Here is an 18269-nt window from a genome sequence, read left to right as displayed (position 1 = left end):
TATCACATGGGTTATTTCTGTTCCCTTTGCTTTCTGAAACCGTGGCTCTGTGTGCCATAAGCTTCGGTAATATCCCTGACTTCCATAAACAAACTTCCAGTGGTAAAGGAGATGTGCTGCTGGATGTCTGAGGGACAGAAAAGTCAGTTCCAGTTTCACACAGCTCCTTGCTTTAGGCAGGTTAAATGTGAGGCAGCAGGGAAAGCCAACAGCATGCTGGGCTGTGCCAACTGAAGCACAGCCAGGAGCTGGAGGGAAGCAATGACTGCCCTTTCCTCAGACACAGGGATAACCTGGTGGGGGAGGGAGTTCAGCAGGAAGACAGAGCCAGCAAAGCCAGGTTCTTCACAGTGCTGCATGGCAGGAGGATGAGATGGTGAACTAGAAATGGCCCCATCTAGACACAAGGAAAACATTGCTCACTCAGAGGATAAAAAACAACACAACGGGGACCAAGAAACATGATGCCATCTTTGGAGGCATCTGGAACCAGCTGAAAAAAGCCCTGGACAGCCTGATGTGACCCCAGTGTTGATCCTGCTTTGAGCCCTGGATGACCTCCAAGCTTCCTTCCAAGCTAGCACCTATGATTTGTACCAGTTTCACAACAGAAGTCATGTCAAACCTAAGGGTAAGCAGGCCACCATTATTTGGTCAATAGACAAACTCATATTGATAGTTTTATCTGAATAACAGCTATCTTGGGTTTACTTATTCTCTGTTCTAAAATGTCAGGCTGTGATGCTCTGCAGAAAACAGGTACAAGTACAGCATGTCTTATTGGAAGACCAGTAACATCCAAGACCGCTCCTTGATTGATTCTGGCCAATAGATTATTTTTAAGTGATTTTATTCTCCAAATATATTTCTGGATAGAATCAAACTGCAGAAGCCCTTTTGTCTAGCCATAGATCGGTTAGAGAGAGACAAGCTAGACAACAGAGCTGATTGAAAATCAGGAAAACAACTTCTACTTGGTGGTTTCCCAAGTCTTTCCTAATAAACTAGCCCATTATAAACTATCCCTATAAACTAGCCCACTACAAGAACAAAAGCAACTATTGCTGTAATTATTTCTTTGATACCTCATGGTATTTTCATTAAATTCTTAGAGTAAACAATTAACTACAGTATATACAAAGCGGTGAGTTAGTAAGATACGTAGGTTAAGGAGGAACTCTGGCATACAACATTTATTACAGCTGCCAAATAATGAATTCATGTGGAAATTAGCAAGAGCACTAAACTTAATTTGTCCCACTATTTTAATGGGAGGTCAGTACATTGGCAGGCAAATCAGCAAGAAGTCTTCCCACTAACTGTGGAAACTGATCACCACTGACACTGCAAAAGAGCCTGCCAGTATTTGGTACAATGACAATGAACAAAGCACTGCCAACTGCCCTTGCCTTAACCAAGAAAGAATTGAAAATATCATCTTCTTCTATTTGTGGATTAGGATAAAACTGCTAGAAATTTGTTTTCAGTATTTGCATGTGTTTCATTAGAGAATCCTAACAAAAATAGAAAAAAATAATTCTTTTTGATACCTTTCTTTTGGCTACATCTAAAACATGCTACATTTTGTTAGATTGTTGCTTTAGGTAACAATAAAATTTTAAGGTGCCCTGACTTCATCATATTCAGCTGGAAAATTATCCTCATCTCTTCAGAACTATACCACTGGCTGTTTTCTTCAGGAGGATCTATTTTGATTTTTAATGCTGTTTGTCTAGATGAAGGAATATGGAATTATCTTTCATTTGGAAGAAAACAAATAAGGGAAGACAGTTCTCCATCAGCTAAAACTTCTGTGGTATCTGAGATTTACAGCTCTCACTAGGAGCAGGGTTTGCTAATGAAGTTTTTGAAGCCACAGTGGCAGTGTCTGATTGTAATTGCTGAAAGGTGACTCTTGAAGAGCTTTATTTGCACTAATCAACACCACGTTGTGCCTCAAAGCTAGAGTTCCCTTAAAAGCACTGTCCCTACTGAGTTATTCTGCAATAACTAAACAGGCTTTTCTGTTTTACTTCTGTTTTTCAGAAGTAAAAACTTATCTATGTTTTTCAATGGGATCCTTTGGAGTTGCACTCCAAACCTGTTTAACAGTTAAAACTTCATCATTTCTTTCTAACACTTTGCTCTGGCATTCCCAACCCTTTCTCTTCTGGTGCCAGAGCCATAGGGACCATCTGCAAAAGTAGTAATGTAAAATACCCAAGGGCTCAGGAGTGGCCTGGGAATATCAAACCTGTTAGCTGTAGAGTCACAATCACATTTCTTACTTTCTTGATAGTGGCCATTTGGAAACACTACATCCACAGTGCTGAACTCAGCTGGACAGTATTCAAGAGTGCTTCTGCTTCACAGTTGAAAAAGCTCTGTATTTCCTTTATGTTTAGTTCCCAGCAAATTGTTCAATTGTTTTCCTGTAAAGAGGAAACACCTGAACTGAGCAGACCTGTGAGGATTTCAGTTACCAAGGTGAACTGTTTGTGCTTCATGGGGACTCTTGATCCACTAGCAGCCACCAATAACACCAAATATATATTCAGAAAAATAATGTTGGTGCCATAGAAAAATGCAACAACTCACCCCAAATTTGCCCCCAGTATGTAGTTTTGGGCTTATCATCTTGGAATGATAAACTGTTCTAAATCCCTTTCAGAACAGTTGGCTGTGCAGTCCATGCTGTCACATTACAGATCCCCCTCTTTCACAAAGTCCTCACCCATCAACGCTGAGCTCACTGGATCGTTCCAACGCTGATTAGCACGAGGCAGCTGTGGAGCTCAGCACACAGCACCACAGTGATGTGCAGCTCTCCAGTCTCTGCAGGCCAGTTCCAGCGGGTAGCTGTGCTTGTGTCACGTGTGTAGAAGGAGCATCTCTACAGCTCCCTTTGAAGGCATTTTGAGCTGCGTGAAATCCTGGTCTGATGAATCTTAATATCACCTTCAATGCACAGAACACTACATGAAGAACAACATCATTAAGTGAAAGGAAGGACCCACAGTGAGATGACTTCTGCCTGTAATGATGCTAGGTTTGGAGTTTTAGTGTGATTGCTGCGGCAGCCTAAGGCAATTACAGGTGTTGCCTTAACAAACGAACCTTTCCTGCATAGACCCATTCCCTGGATGAGTATGTTGCCTGTGGGAGGCTGTCACTGAAGACAATTACAGAAAAAATATTGAAAAGTCTGTAAAGGTGCCTGGCAAGTGAGAAATAAATCCCACCTGTCACTTCTTACTCAATCCCACTAGCAAATCATAATCCTCAGTCATCACCACATCGGAGTTTGTGGCACGGAAAGGATCTGGATACGAAGAGCAAGGATTGCACGTCACTCTGGGGACTGTGATTAGCCCAAGCCTTAGGTAAATGAGTTTGGCTCTGTCAGTTCAGTCAATACTCTAAAGCCACTGTGCATGGCCGGCACACGCTGTCCCCACCGGCGCTCCGCCTGCGACAGCGGCTGAGCGGGAGCGAGCCCCGAGGCTGAATTACGGCTCCTCCCGCAGACAGGGTGAAGCTTTCGGGCGAGGCTGAGCTCATCGGCCAGACGCTGCAGAGGAGCCATCTGCCCTGAACACAAAGAGAAGGCAAGCACTTCAGTAAACAAAGAGGCTTTTGCAAGAAATTACAACCTTCTCAAGGAGCGGGACAAAACACGCACGGGTCAGCCACAGGACTGCACTGACAGCAGTGTGCTCGACCGCCGTGAGGAAAAGGCGCTGCCTGTGTCTGCTGGGCACTGCCTGAGCTGGGGATAAGGGACACTCACGGGGTCCCTCACCTCCCCCTGCCTCATTCTTTCCTTCAGCCCACTTTAGATGCACTCACCTGGGTGCATTACCAATCCTTGGTTTTGGAAAGGCTGTAAAACACAAGCTACCAAATACAACATTATGATACCTGGGCCACTAGTTGCTGCCTGTGTTATGGCTCTCAGTCCTGGAGAAATATTAAGGCAGCAGAGAATACCTAGAATTTGACCTAATTCAAAGTTGGATTTAATTCCCTTAAGACATAGTTCTGTCAGGTCATTGCCACAAGAATATTCAGAACAGCAAAGCCTTCCCCTCTTCATTTAAGTATACAAATGCCTTATTTTGGTCATAGATTAAGCATTTCTCATGGGTACAATTTTACCTTGGACTGTAACAAAAACCAATTTCAGAGGAATTTATTAACATTTTGAGGCTCTCTGAAGGTCATATGTAATCAAGATTTCAGGCAAAAAGAAGGGGATGCTTGTTTAAAGCAAACAGAAATTTGATTAGCCTTGAAACCCTTTCAGCTACTGAGGCCAAAGCCTTTCCTAGTAGGCAAAGGAGGTTTCTGATGTAAGTCAGGGTAACAAACCCCTTCCAAAACTGACATGCAGAAGGTGCAGGTTCATCTGAGTGTTTCCAGGTCTCCTACCAATGACTGGAAACAATCTTAAGACTTCAAAAACTTTAGAACAAAACCAACCCCAAAAAAATCAGTCAAAAGATTTAGAGCCACAGATGCTGAAGCTATATGACTTTAGGAGGTATACTTAGTTGTCATTAGAAACATCTCATCCACATGATTGCTCACAATCAAGTAGTCCAATTTCAGATAAGGAAAAAAAGCTCCAAATCCGTTGCATTTTAAATTCAATCTGCTGGCTTTGGCTGCGGGTTTTTGTCTACATGGAATTGGCAGAATGAGGAAGGAGTGGACTCAATCAATCAGTAGGTCTTCTTTTTTCATCTGAATGCTCAGGGAATTGTCATCACCAACTGTAAAGTCTAAATGCCACTAAGCTGCGATTTACAATGTGGATGAATTAGGAACCTCCTTTTCTCGAAGTTGTGGTATGTTCAATCCATGTCCAGAAGACACTGATTGCATTTTTTCTCACCTTCCTCCTCAAAATGCAATAGTTTTGATTTTCCACAGGATGTAAAATCAAACATCCCTTCACTCCTGACCTACATTTGCTGCAGGTCATTTAATTATGAATGAAAATGCCACTTTGTTTATATGACTTCAATTTATGACAGAGATTAAGTTATGGAATTTGTTCTCCTGGCATCTTATTAATATTGCTCTGCTGTAAAATTCCTCAGGCAACAGGCAAAATAATGACTTAAAACTGCAATGAGATAATTACCTAACAATGCAGGCATTTTGAAGATAGACCTAACTCTGCATTTGAAAATACAATTTTTAGGACCTTATCCTTTATATAAAAGGGTGTGAAACACTTACAATTACTTTAATTTATGTTCATGACATTTTGGTTTCGATCCAATCAATTCCTAGTACATTAAAGAAAATTTTGTCATTATTCAATAACAGGATTTTAGCTATTCACAGCAATTTTCTTAACCTTTAATTTTGAAAAGGTAAGTCTTCAAATCTTGGCAAAATTAACTTTGTGCCATGATGAAACACTTTGATCTATACAGTGCCTTTATTGCATCTGGTATGCAAAGATGCTTTGATGAATGAAAAAAAATTAGCAAATGCAGCATTTCCCATCAACTTGCAGCCTAAAGGCAGTTGTACGTGTGCCGAGGAGCCAAATCCTCACTGATGCAAGGCCATGGAGGAGGATTCTTCTGAAGCATCTCTAAAGCAGATGTCATAAACTACATCTAAATCTTAAGTGGACACAAATATTTAATTTATTTGATTTAGCTCCCTCCCCTTTCAAATGGAAGTAAACAAAACTTCTCTCTCCTTACTGATAATTCACACAGTTCAGGATCATGAACTTTCCTAAATGTCCCTTTATAGGCAACACCTGATGTAGAAGTAGCACAAGAGATTTATCTGCAAGAGTGGAGTGAGTTAAACTCCTGGGAAAAGATCTCTAATATAGTGCTTTTCCCTCTGGTGAGTTCTGCAAGCCAAGCCAGAGGGGACACCCTGCTTTCTCTACACATGGATCCAGTTCCTCACTGGCCTGATTATTCACTGTCACAAAAGAGGACCCCATTGATATGGGAACATTGTTACTGATGAAGATGCACAAGCCTATGGAAACAGGAAAACCTACCCTCTGGGGTTCCAGGTACACAAAGCAAAACAACTTCAACCAACCAGGCAGCTTGGAGAAAATTTTCCATATTATTCTTATTCCAATTCCAAAGTTGCAAGATTCTAGACGTGTAAGGTGCTTAACTTTTGTCATTTCCCCACACAGCTCCAAAAATTACTTACTCGGACACTTATGGACAGAGCTCACACTGGTGTTTTCAGAGAAAGATCACTCTTGTGTTTTTTCTCCTCTGTCAGCAAAGCAAGACTACTGTCAGGATCCAGTCAGGACAGTCTTTCACAAACAAAAAACATCAATCAAACAGGCACCAAAGGAAACCCATACAGGTGTTTCTGCTTGAACACCATCACATGGGAGATGGCAACCCAGCAAATGGAAACAAAAACAAAAATCAATTGCCTCCTGAAAGTGTTTTGTGCCTTTTTTGCAAAGACCTGCAAACTTTGAAACTAAAGGCTATTTGGGAACATACATCCCCGTCCCCGTTATAGCTGGTCTTGATGATGATTTTTGAGAGAATTTAAGCATCACATTTAGAGAGCATGACTATAAAATATTACTGTAATAAATGTGAAAACATTGGAGTTTGCCCCTGATTCTGTCGTTGCTTTCCTGGTTTATTTTTTAAACAAACATTACTAGCAATTTCTGAGAATAAATGTAACAGTTCCCCACAATCAAAATAATTCTCTGTCTCCATCGAGTGCAAAGAAAGGTGAAAGCACTGTCTTTGAGCAAGAAGACTGCAGTTTTCCCCTTTAGCCTCCTAGCACACTCCACCACCCTGAAAAGATTTCAGATGCTCAAAAGCCATTACAGAGCCCATCCCGACAGGGTTTACAGGGGTTTAATTTCTTATGCACGCCAGATGTTGTTCTGAGTGTAAATTAGTTTATAAAAGCTAGCAAACATTGTCCTTCCAGGCAAAAACACCCATAATGCCTGTAACATTTAGCTAAGGTCAGACATATTAAAGAAGTGATGACATATGGATATATTAAAACAAACAGTTTGTCATTTGTCATTACTGCCTTCCTACAAAAATAGCCTTGGTATGAAAGTTCAGAATTTGAATAGGGACAGTGATTAGATGCTAACACACATACAAACCTCTTGGATCCAAACTGGTAACATCATGTATGGCACTGCATTATTGTTTCTTGTTAACTCTAAACATGGACTTTTAAAACAAACCCGCCTCACTGGTCCTTTGTTCCCTTCTTATTTAGCAAATGCAGCTTTTATCTGTGCAGAATCTCACTTTGATAATATTAATTACAAAAGGAAGCAGCTGTAGTAGGTATAAAAATTCCAATCATTTACAGAAGGCACCTCTAAAAAGCAAACAAAAAAAGATGTTACTGAATTGGGCCTTCCAAGTGAAAAACACTGAGAGCAGAACAGACAAAGCCTCTGTGGTAAGTTCTGTACAGAGAAAGTAAGTCCTTATCTGCATGGTACATAAATTTTCCAAGAGGACATTTACAAAAAACAGTGTTTATCACTTGGGCAGAAGGAGATGAGGCTTTTCAGTAACCTTTACCCAACCAGGCATACTCTTACTGTTTCACACCCAATGGAGCAATGCCTTCATTGTATTCCATTTCTTTAAAAATTTGAACATCAAAGTGGTCCTCTTAGCTATTCAACAATTAAAAATAAAGGGCAAAAACCTCATCTTTAATATCACCTGTTCAAATTGCTATTAATTAATGAATAAAACCTCAGGGAAAAAAATCAGCACAAAAATGTGTCATTTTTAGGCACATCAGCTATGCAGTTTTCAGTACAGTCCATCAGAGAGAGAGGACAGCTGACTGCAAAAGGCTGAGGTGTGTGAGGTGTGGATACCAGAGAGCCAGCAAGCACAGCCAGCTTGTAAAGACAGTACAATCTCTGTCTAGGTTCCTGTCCCCTGCTTCCCAGATTTACAGCTGATGAGCTACATCAGCACTCCAGTAGTTCATGGCAGCTTCTTTAAGACTTCTTCAATGTGTGTGCATGCAGAGCACAGCGTGCACACACCCACACACATCCCACAGTGTCACCAAGAGGACTTGGAACACACCAGTGCCTCCTTTAGCTGCAGACCAAGTGCCACGTACCAGGACCATGCAATGAAAGCCTGGCTGACAGCTCAGCTCAGCACAAATTGATGGTATTGCTGTAATGGAGTTATCAGTGACAAATACCTCCTATGCAACTTCCAGGTCACACTCACTTAAGCAATGATAAATGAGCATGAAACACTGCTAGCACAAAACAAGATCATAAATACTCAGTTCTAAGCTTAAAAAACCCTACCATTTCAGACAGCTGTGCATCTTGCAGTCTCCATGATTTTATGGATGTTCTCACTCTTGTCACAGAGGTGCCACAAAACAGAAAAAGATGACTTTATGCAGATATTAAAAAAAAAAGTTAAAAAAAGAAAGAAAAAACCCAAGTCATCCATCCAGAGCAAACATTGCTTCACCCTACACTGGCTGATATACAATTACCTCAGTGAACCAGACAGAGTTTGTAACAGCTTTTGGAATCCCAAAGTCTGACATCCATCTGTCCATCCTTCTGTCATAGAAAGCTGTTCAGGATGAGAGGATGCAGATTGTGAACTTAAACATGAAAAGTTGTGAAATTCAGGTGTCTGGGATTCCTTTGTCCAAACACCTACATAGGTGGGAAGACAATGGAGAAAACCAGGAAAAGTCCACAGTGAAGCAGCCCTTGCAATTGTGCTTTATCCCCAGGGTTATCTCCACAGGCTATGGTTGCTTTTAACGTGTATTCATGAGGGTATTTGCTGATTACAGTGAGATCAGTGACAGCTTGGGACAGACTGGCAGCTGCTTCTGCACTGCAGCAGCACAATGGGAACACCTTCTGCCTCCCCTGCACCTGGGATTTCCAAGGTACAACATGAAGAGCATCAACTCTTCTCTCCTTTCCCAGGTGTCATGCAAACAAAGCTCGCCACCCCTAGCTCATCCAGCACTCAGCCAAACACTGCTCGTGAAAATGGGATCCCTTTGGCAATTTCCATGAGCAGAGTTACCTGGGCACAGTGCAAGAAGCTCCCTGCTCAGCCATGACCCACCTGCTCATTCCTGTTCCCCGAGACGTGTCTGTCATGTCATCATCTTAGCTTCCACTGCTGCTGTTTGATGGATTAAATCCTTTAGTATCAACACTGCAAACTTCATAAGCACAGCTACATATAAAACCTTAGGAGCAATCAAATTATATTTTTGTCTTAATTTCCTGTAATGCTAAAAAAATTAATTCCTTAACATTTCAGAAAAAGCTTGAAATGGTTTTATTTAGGAGGATCTCAGCCCCACTATTACAAACCATAAAAACCCTTATACAACATGTTAATTATTTATATATTTTGAGGGGGTTATTTGCTTTTATTTAGTGACATTTCCTTCACGAAGTTCAATGAATAATCCAACATCTACTTGCTTACCAAAAGCTTGGGAACATCAGAATATCTGCATGTGGCCATACACACGGATGAAACCTCACACTTCCACTGATACCCTTCCAATTTACAGTAGCTAGCTATGTTTTACATTGCTATGCAGACAGAAGCAACTACCACAATACTGTACAGGAAGAATAAATTTCTCAGTTCTGTGTTATGTGTCAGTTTACTGCTAGAACTATCTGCAGTATTATGCCCTGTGCATTCAAATGTGCTGGAATTCTTCTGTCCTGCAAAGTATATTAAGTGACAAATTACACAACATGGCTTCAGTCAGAATTTTTTAATTGTATTCCTACAAAATTATGTAAACATTAGCATACAGATCCAGAAAAATCAATACAATATAATGGTGCATAAACTGTAAGTTTAGAAGAATGTCAGGAACACTTCAACAGTTTATAAATTAATATATACAGTATTGGATACTCCTCATCAGATAAGGAAACATCAAAACTGAGCAATTTAGGTGTAGAGCTGTAGAACAACAGAAGTGCTCAAACACCAAACTTGACTATGAGGCAACATTGCAATCGACCTGACTGCCTGTTATTGTTTCATATTAAGCACTCAATTTAGCTGCTAAAAAGTATAAAACAAAAGTTTTGGTAGGAAGTTTATTTTTATTGGAATAATATAGCAAACATCCCTAAAATAATAAAAAATTCCAAACCTAGAATACTCCATCACCAGATTTCTGGAAGAGTGAACCTGAAGCTTTCTAGGCTGCATGAGGAGATCACTGGCATCTCCATTCCACACTACTTCCCCCAGAGCACCAAAGGCATCACCAGCTAAAGGAAACATTTCAGGGAGTTTGGAAATGGGGAGTGATGGGTGGGGGAGAAAAACAAAGATGTAGAGCACATATTGGGCTGACATGCAGCAATCTGGGCAGTTCAGCTCTTTACTGGATTAGAATATCATGGGAATGTAACACCATTGTTAACTAATTCTGGGCTATTTTGCTTTAAAAAAACCCAGAACAGAAAGCAACAACAACAAAATAATCTTCAGCCTGCCTGGGATCAAAATCATATTCAAAGCATTCTTACAATATTGCCCTTTACGAGATCAGGACCACACCACAAAATCCAGGATATATCATTCTTTTTCAGACAACACATGAAATGAAAAAGGAGTTATTTTCCTTTGTTCCTGTCCATACAAGCATAATTCACTAGAGAAAAAGGTATGGTAAACATATCCTAATGAATGATCTCAAGCAAAAGGCATTCTTTCCCATATTAGAAAATGCTCAGTATCACTGAAACTACAGACTGCATAAGAAGACTAGGATCATCCTGGAAGCACTTGACACTGCAAGAACTCTTAACCGCATACCTATAATATGATCATCATAGAATCTCTCCAAAGTTTAATTTTTCTGTTTCTAGAAGTAGAATTTCATTCCATCATATTTTGGTATATTTTTCATACCTGACCAATCACTTCTCACAATGACTACATTGCACTAAAGAAGTATTTATATATAATAAAGGGGAGGAAATTTCTAGCCATCTAAAGCTTTTTGTTGTATTTTTTTCCAGTTGTTTAGGAACAAATTCTGTTCATCTCTTCTATATGAGATCCTGAGCAGTAAGGTGAAAAAGGTTTGGCTGATAGCACCACTTTTCCATCACTTGTCATAATTCCCAGGGTACATCTATCATTGGCAATGCATCTAGAAGCACTATCATACTTAAACCTAAATGCCCAAATAAGAGCTAATCAAATAGTTATTCCTATTGCCAGAATCTGAGCCAACACTGAAACACCAGGAGCAGGAGAAAAGATTTCTGCTAAATCTGAGGATGCAGGTTGCAAACACAGAAAAAAACCCTGAAATTCTAGCCAAAATATTTTCCTTATAATGGATGGGGGTGGAGAAAACTACACCTGGTGGGAAGAATAGGAAGAAACTTCTGTGTCCATCACTTTCCAAGTAACACACCTGCAAGCTGCCCACTTAGAATTAATGCCAAGGTACAGCTCCCTGAAGGTGTTTATAAATGACCCAGACTCTTTCCTGTTGCTTCCCCCAGAGCAGATCAAGCAGTGAGTGATTTATTCTAAGCCAGACTGCCAACAGCTTCCAGCATTTAATTACCACGGTGTGTTTGAGGCTTGGAGAGTTTTATCTGATATAACTCAAAACGATCCATTGATTAAGAAACTTAGGTCACTACATTTCCTGCTGCAGATTTTACTTGTATTGCTAACTCGTAATAGCAACTATGACAGACAAAAAAAATCTAATACAGAAGAGGTTAAACTTAGGAATCTGGGCTGAAACTTAAACTGGGCTTAAATATGAATAGACAAAAGTCTCACTGGATTTGCCCTGTACATAGACCTGAAAAAGTTTTATCACAGATGTATCTGCAGTTTTGTGTAAACTATTAATGTACTACAGCAACACTAATTTGGTATTCACAGGTAGTAAAAGCACAGGTTTTAAAATGTTTTGCCAACACTTCACTGTTGTTCCCATGTCTAAAATGACACAGGCAGAAATCCCTAACGAGACCTCATGTTCTTATCTGTAGCCTGCAGACTTTCCTCCCACTTTTATGTGATTTGTTTCTTCACTCACATGTCCCATGGGGATCTTATACTCACATATATGCATACTGAGAGAAGGGAGAACTGATATGACAATATGAACACAGCTAGCAGACCTTAACTCAAATATTGCCAGCAGCAGTGAACCTTGAGAAACTTCCAATAGACTAATGTATCTAAGACCTTGTTCAATGTGGTAACAGATAGCACCAACAAAACAGTATTGAAGAGTTTCATATGAAAATCTTTCCCTCTGCTTCCAGCTTTGGTCACATTTCTCATTTTCCCACTCTCTTTGTTCTTTCTCTACTTCTTTATGCTAACTTTTATGTCTAATTTGCAGTTGTGAAATGTATTCTTGGCTCCCCCAGAACGTTTCAAATTGTAACCATTTATTTAGAAAATTAATTAGACTCAAGACATTTTAAGTTAAACAAATGAAAACTTTGGTAAGAACACCAATGGTACCTTGGCACTCTTAAGGATTATGACAATTTTCAGTAAGAACAGTCATTAAAATGCTTCTCTCTAACATCATCCGAGGAGTTACATGGCTGTCTGTACTCCAGCTCTAAGCCTCCATGAGAAATCTTCATAAGAGCTCTGAAAAATAAAGGCAAAGGAGTACAGGGAAATCTGAAGTCTTTAGCAATCTTGAGTGAAATGTACATGTGTACTAAAATATTCTACTTAACAAGGTATAACGCAAACCAGACTTACCAAAGAATTTTTTTCTGTACACACATGAACAAGGTTTTCATGTATCAAACTATCAAACAAATAAATCTCATCTCTCAAAGGTATTTGTGGGGTTTTTTGTTTGGGTGTTATACATAACTACCAATGCAGTCAATGTAAATTAAGCCAGCTCATTCATTATGTCCAGCAATTCACACAATATACCAGTGGGAGGAGATAAACATTATTCTGATCAAATACATTTATTTTAATCTTCAAAACACAACCCTTTTTCTTCATCCTCCTCATCATCATCAGTAGAATGTGCATAGGACTCTAGGGTGTTGTATATGAAAGAGTACAGCTTGACATCTGGTCCTGAAGTAGAACAGTTTCTGCATTGTTCATTGTAGTATCTCAGCAACAGCCTATAAATGTCCCCTTCAAAAACCAAAAAGAAATCATTAAACACCATGTAAGAACATGCCATATGAGCAATATATGATTGCAAAGGAAGGCTAGAAATGCACATGCGCACTGAGACTAGGAACATCTCTAGGAACTGAGTGGCTAGGAACATCTCTAAATGAGCAGTGACAGAGGAGGCAGATGACTGTGTAATCGGAATGTCTGCACGTTGTTCAGAACACAGGATGGCCTCTCTCAACTTCCTCCACAAGCTATCCTAACATTAAGCTTGCATACACATTACTTACAAATATATTGCCAATTACCCAGCTTTGTGCTTCTGGCCCAGAAATTAAGACACATAGCAATTACACTGTTTTTCTTGTATTGCAACTGAATAACACGTCAGACCACATCTTGCAGGATCAAGACAGAACCACTAGAAGACAAACCTCTATCAGGAATGCCTAAGCAGCTTTTCCCTTTTCAAAGCTTTACTGAGTTATATCAAAAGCTTTTGCTAATCTTCTACTAACCACATGTACCTCTATTTTTCAAATTCTTCAGCACAACTCCAAAGTGAATCAGAAAAGCATCTAGAAGTCTTCTAACTGATTAGCACTGTGCAGTAAATCCCAAATCAGAAGAGTTCCCCATTCTGGAAACAGGTACAAATAAACTTAGACCCATTTGCCTGTGTTCAGGACTTAGTGGCAAGAATTCATATTGGAAAATTTCTACTTATAGAGATGGTTATGTCTCTTTTGTGCACACAAAGATTTCCTTTTGCTCACCAATAGTTTGGCCCTTCTCACAGAGAAAAGTATGCATGCTGTAAATGTCCCGCATCAGCTCCACATCTCCAAAGGTAAAATACACAATATCACGTCCAGCCTCAGCAGCTGCTAATATCTGAATTAAGGCTGAAACAACAAAAATAATTACACATGAACACAGGAGAAAACAATTTGCTGAAGGAAAAAGCACAGCTTAAGTTTACAGCAAGCAACCATAGCATCAATTTCCACGAGGATGCTGCAAAGCAGTACAAACAATGGGTAGGTAAATATTACTTCAATTTTTTTAAATGAAGTAAAGAATGCTGGGCACTGCAGGTCAAGAGTGTTGAAGCATTCTGCAAGAGCTGTTAGTGACATCCACCTTTACTTCCAGATAAACACTGTGCTTAAAACTGAGAGGGGTTTATTCTGGTCCATGTCTGCCCCCAAGCAGCATGCAATCATTAATTAGGCAATAAATGCCTGCGGGGGCATAAGGCAACAGAGCAGCTCCTTCCATCCTGGTATGAGCTGCCCAGACAGCCACAGACAGTGGGGTAAAAAGCATTCATGAGCACTCGGCAATTTCCATTCTGTGCCACCTGTAAGAAGGAATGGAGCCAATCCTTTCACTAGGTAAGCTATGCAAAGTGAAAGCTGACCCAACTTTTAGCTCCAAGAAAAGAACTATGGCTCTGCAGCCTCTTCCTGCAAAATTGAAGGTGTCCATCATACCTACAATAGAAGTATGCAGCAAGGAATACGACGGCTTATTCTGACCTGTGAGGGGTGATGACAGCAATGCAATTCATGTCACTTAACTTCCAGCTTTCTGTCAAACTCATTGGCCCAAGCTGCATCCCAAGTTCTGCCAACAGCTAACATTACAATATAGACAGACTTCGTTCCTCTATATGCAAAAGAAAGAAAAATGTTTCCTATCTTGGAAACAGTTTTTTGAAGATTCACCTTGAGAAATCATCTGGATCAGCAGTGCTCCTGAACCAAGCTAAGGAGCTACTGCAACTGGAGAAAGTAGCTCTGGTTCACTTCTCACCCAGCTCCTGACTTTTCTGCAGCTCTCTGGTGCTCATCAGACATCATTGTGCCAATTCCATTCACCAAACTGGCAGAAAAGTTATAGATTAAAAATCAAAGCTAATTGTTTTCTGCTAGAACAGCAGTTGAATTGGCAGAGTGAAAGGTTTGCTAAGAGCCAGAGCTGAGGCAAGGGAGGGCACCAGACCACAGAGTCAGGAACAACGAAGAGGGAGAAGAAACAATGAGGGGGAGATGAAAACCAGGACCCTTTTAGGCAGCACCAAACTTAGAAGAGTGCAGCTTTTTCACCAGCCAGCACTGCCAGGCTGGAGTGCCACAGAGGCATGCAATAAATCACAGGTTCATTTCAGGGAACTACAACAGTTCTAACAATGGACCCCAGCAACTATTCCATCAGCTGCAGCCTGTCTTACTGCAGAGCCTGTTGGTGCAGCTCTGATATTAATTCTTCCCTTTTCTACTCAGTAAGTAGAATTAATTAAAATGTGATTAATATTGTCTTTGTAAAGATTAATTTTAAATAAAACAGTGTACATAGTGCATTACCACCTGCTAGTGGAAGCTAAATAGAAAGCTGTTCAGAGCTCAGCTCAAGAATCTTTAACATTTTTAAACAGAGACCTATTAAAACACTGCATTCCTTAATAAAATAAACCCTCCTCTTGTAAACCCATAGCCAAAATTATAAATTACAAGAATCACATGTGAAATTAATCTCAATCTGGGAATGATATTTTAATTAAACCACTGAACCAGCTGTGGATTTAGTAAAGCTTCAGTAGTTTAGCTTTTAAAGAGTCTAATTAACTAGCTTGCATAGGGGAACAAAACCTAATGAATCTTATTACTCATTCCAAAGTGCAGTTGCACTTTAAAAGATGATAAAAATATCCTACTGCTTATTTTGAATTGCTATAGATCTTACAAAATAGGCATCAAAATTTCTGTCAAGAATCACACTTCACAATCTTCTGGACATCAATGATACACAACACCGTGGGAAATTTCCGTGCTACTGGTACAGAAAGAAGCATCACAGGAAGAGCAACAGAGCCTGTGGTACTGGGGTCTGGAGGGATCTGAGCTCTCTTGGCCCTTGCACCCAGGTGATGTGATCCCACTTAACTTCTGGACTTCCACCTGAAGCAATGGCTGTACTGACATTCCTTCTTCTACTTTAAGAAAACATACATGGGATATTACAGTTCAGACCCAAGATCTTATGCAAATTGAAGTACTTGTTAAACCTTCCTAACATAAATCAAGTATCCTCACATCCTACAGTAAATACTAGTCCTGATATTGGTAGGATATGCATTTGGCAGCCTATTTTATCTAATGGAAATCAAAAAACAACTGCCAGGAACTCAATGAGCATTGAGAAAAAATTAGATGCTTTATGAATTAAGTACATTAAGAAAGAAATGAAGCTGGTAGCCTGATATCTGTCTCACTGTAGCTACCTAAAGCTGTTCGGAAAAGCAAATTTGAAATACTCTTCAAATGCTCGGAAACAACAAAGAAATGTAAATTTCTATTTACAATTATATGAACCAGGATATGAATTTATATGTCAGGATCCATCAGTTCTTGAATTGATAGAAAAGGTCTTAAATGAATGTAGGCATGTGATATCTGCTGCATTACAAATACTCTAATTAAACATAAAAGAACATGAGAAAGTGAGTGATATAGCAGGCAAGTCAGGAAAGAAAGCAGCATGACTGAGTGACTGGAAACCACTCTGGCATACAGCAATATATTAAGGAGTGAAACTAAACATTTACCATTGCCAGCAAATTTGTGAAGCCTTGCAAATTACCAGGTACTTTAAAACAGCTTTGCAGAGATATGAATTTCAGGCAGAATCTAAAAAGACTGCTCCAGAAAGGTCAACAGATTTATATGACTGACAACTGCAATGAACATGTTCTTCTGTGAGCTAAAGCTGCATGTTTGTGATTTGGAAGGTTTCAGTGCTACAAGTCCTTGCAAACCCAGCATTTCACCATCATGTACTTGCCCCAAACTTAAAGCTGAAAATAGCATAAAAGTCTACAGCACAAAGGATAGAGTGGAATGCTCTTTCATTGTTTAAGGCCACATTACTCAAGGCCTAAAGATCAGCACTAATGTACCAATTCTATAGAATGCCATTTCTTGGCAAACATGTATTAATTAGAACAAAAGCAAAAAAGGTACTTGAACAAAAACATATGATTCAGGATCAAAATGCAAGCTATTTGATTAATGTGAACATTAACTAATTGCTATGATTTACCTTTTAATCGGGAGTCCCCTCCAAAGGCACCACATCCCCAGTTTCCTGTGGCTATTGCAGAGAGATGTTGAGGTGGAACGTTGGGTCGAGAGAAGCCACAGTAGGCCTACATGCACACAAGAGTCAGAGATGGATTTTAGACACAACCTGGTGCAATACTTTCAAACAATAAAATGATAACAAAAATCAGTATTGTCTCCTAGCAATACCAAATTCAAACTACTTCAATACACCATTAGTCTTCCTTTAAATTCAACATCAATAACAAAAAAATTTAAAGGAGGAAGACTTTTGCCTTATTTGGACCCAAGTTAAAAAATGAGATGCGGGTCCTGAGTCCCAGGCATTTCATCACAGATACAGGAAGATTTTCAGGATAGCCTGAGCAGAAAATTAACTCAAGACTTAAAATTTTCCTTAAATACCAATCAGTCCTCATAAAAAACATCAGCCAAACCAACACACCTTATAAATGTTTCAGTGATTTACCATAATTTATTTTAACAATGCAAACCAAATCAATACACTGAAAATTGTGGGCAGATCACAAATTCAGTGATGTAGGCAATTAGAATTTTGTACTAAGATACCAGTGAGGTTTACAAACTGTACTTAAATGTCTTTTTTAGGGCTAATTTCATTACCAACCATGAAGAAACAAGCTGATGAATGTTCCTTTAGTCAAGATGCTAAGGTTTCACAACTAATTTAAATTAGTCCTTCAGCACTGTACATCATTTCAAGAGGGTGTATTGCCTTTCCAGCTGAGAACTAGGGTGGTGTGTTCCCATGTTTAAATTTATTTAAAATACATCCTATAATATTCTATACCCTCCTGTAATGCAGAAAGCAGGAGGCTTTAACATTGAGCTCTCATATTCAACACCCAAGCTCACTGCATCTGTAAATATAGAATCTCACTAAGGAGACTCATCAGCACATTTTGATCCCAAAAATTGTCACACT

General features: G+C 39.6%; 1 protein-coding gene across 7 annotated transcripts in view; it reads right to left on the bottom strand.

Annotated features, from left to right (window-relative positions):
- Positions 1 to 9798: 9798 nt before the first annotated feature.
- Positions 9799 to 18269, bottom strand: part of PARG (poly(ADP-ribose) glycohydrolase) — a 60041-nt gene continuing 51570 nt past the window's right edge. For 4 of the 7 annotated variants that reach the window (XM_068197251.1, XM_068197250.1, XM_068197255.1 and 1 more), the window contains 3 exons: positions 17304 to 17409; positions 13976 to 14104; positions 9799 to 13214 (listed from right to left, as the gene is read on the bottom strand). In XM_068197251.1, the coding sequence (XP_068053352.1) occupies positions 13042 to 13214; positions 13976 to 14104; positions 17304 to 17409 (408 nt within the window). In that variant the 3' untranslated portion in view covers positions 9799 to 13041. Of the gene's footprint in view, positions 13215 to 13975; positions 15480 to 17303; positions 17410 to 18269 lie in introns of those variants that run through there. The other 3 variants (XM_068197252.1, XM_068197256.1, XR_011001251.1) reach the window with 2 other exon arrangements.

The sequence above is a fragment of the Anomalospiza imberbis genome, chromosome 8, assembly GCF_031753505.1.
Source record: "Anomalospiza imberbis isolate Cuckoo-Finch-1a 21T00152 chromosome 8, ASM3175350v1, whole genome shotgun sequence".
NCBI lineage: Eukaryota > Metazoa > Chordata > Aves > Passeriformes > Viduidae > Anomalospiza > Anomalospiza imberbis.
The sequence above is the reverse complement of the archived record's forward strand: the minus strand, read 5'-3'. Positions and strand labels throughout refer to the sequence as shown.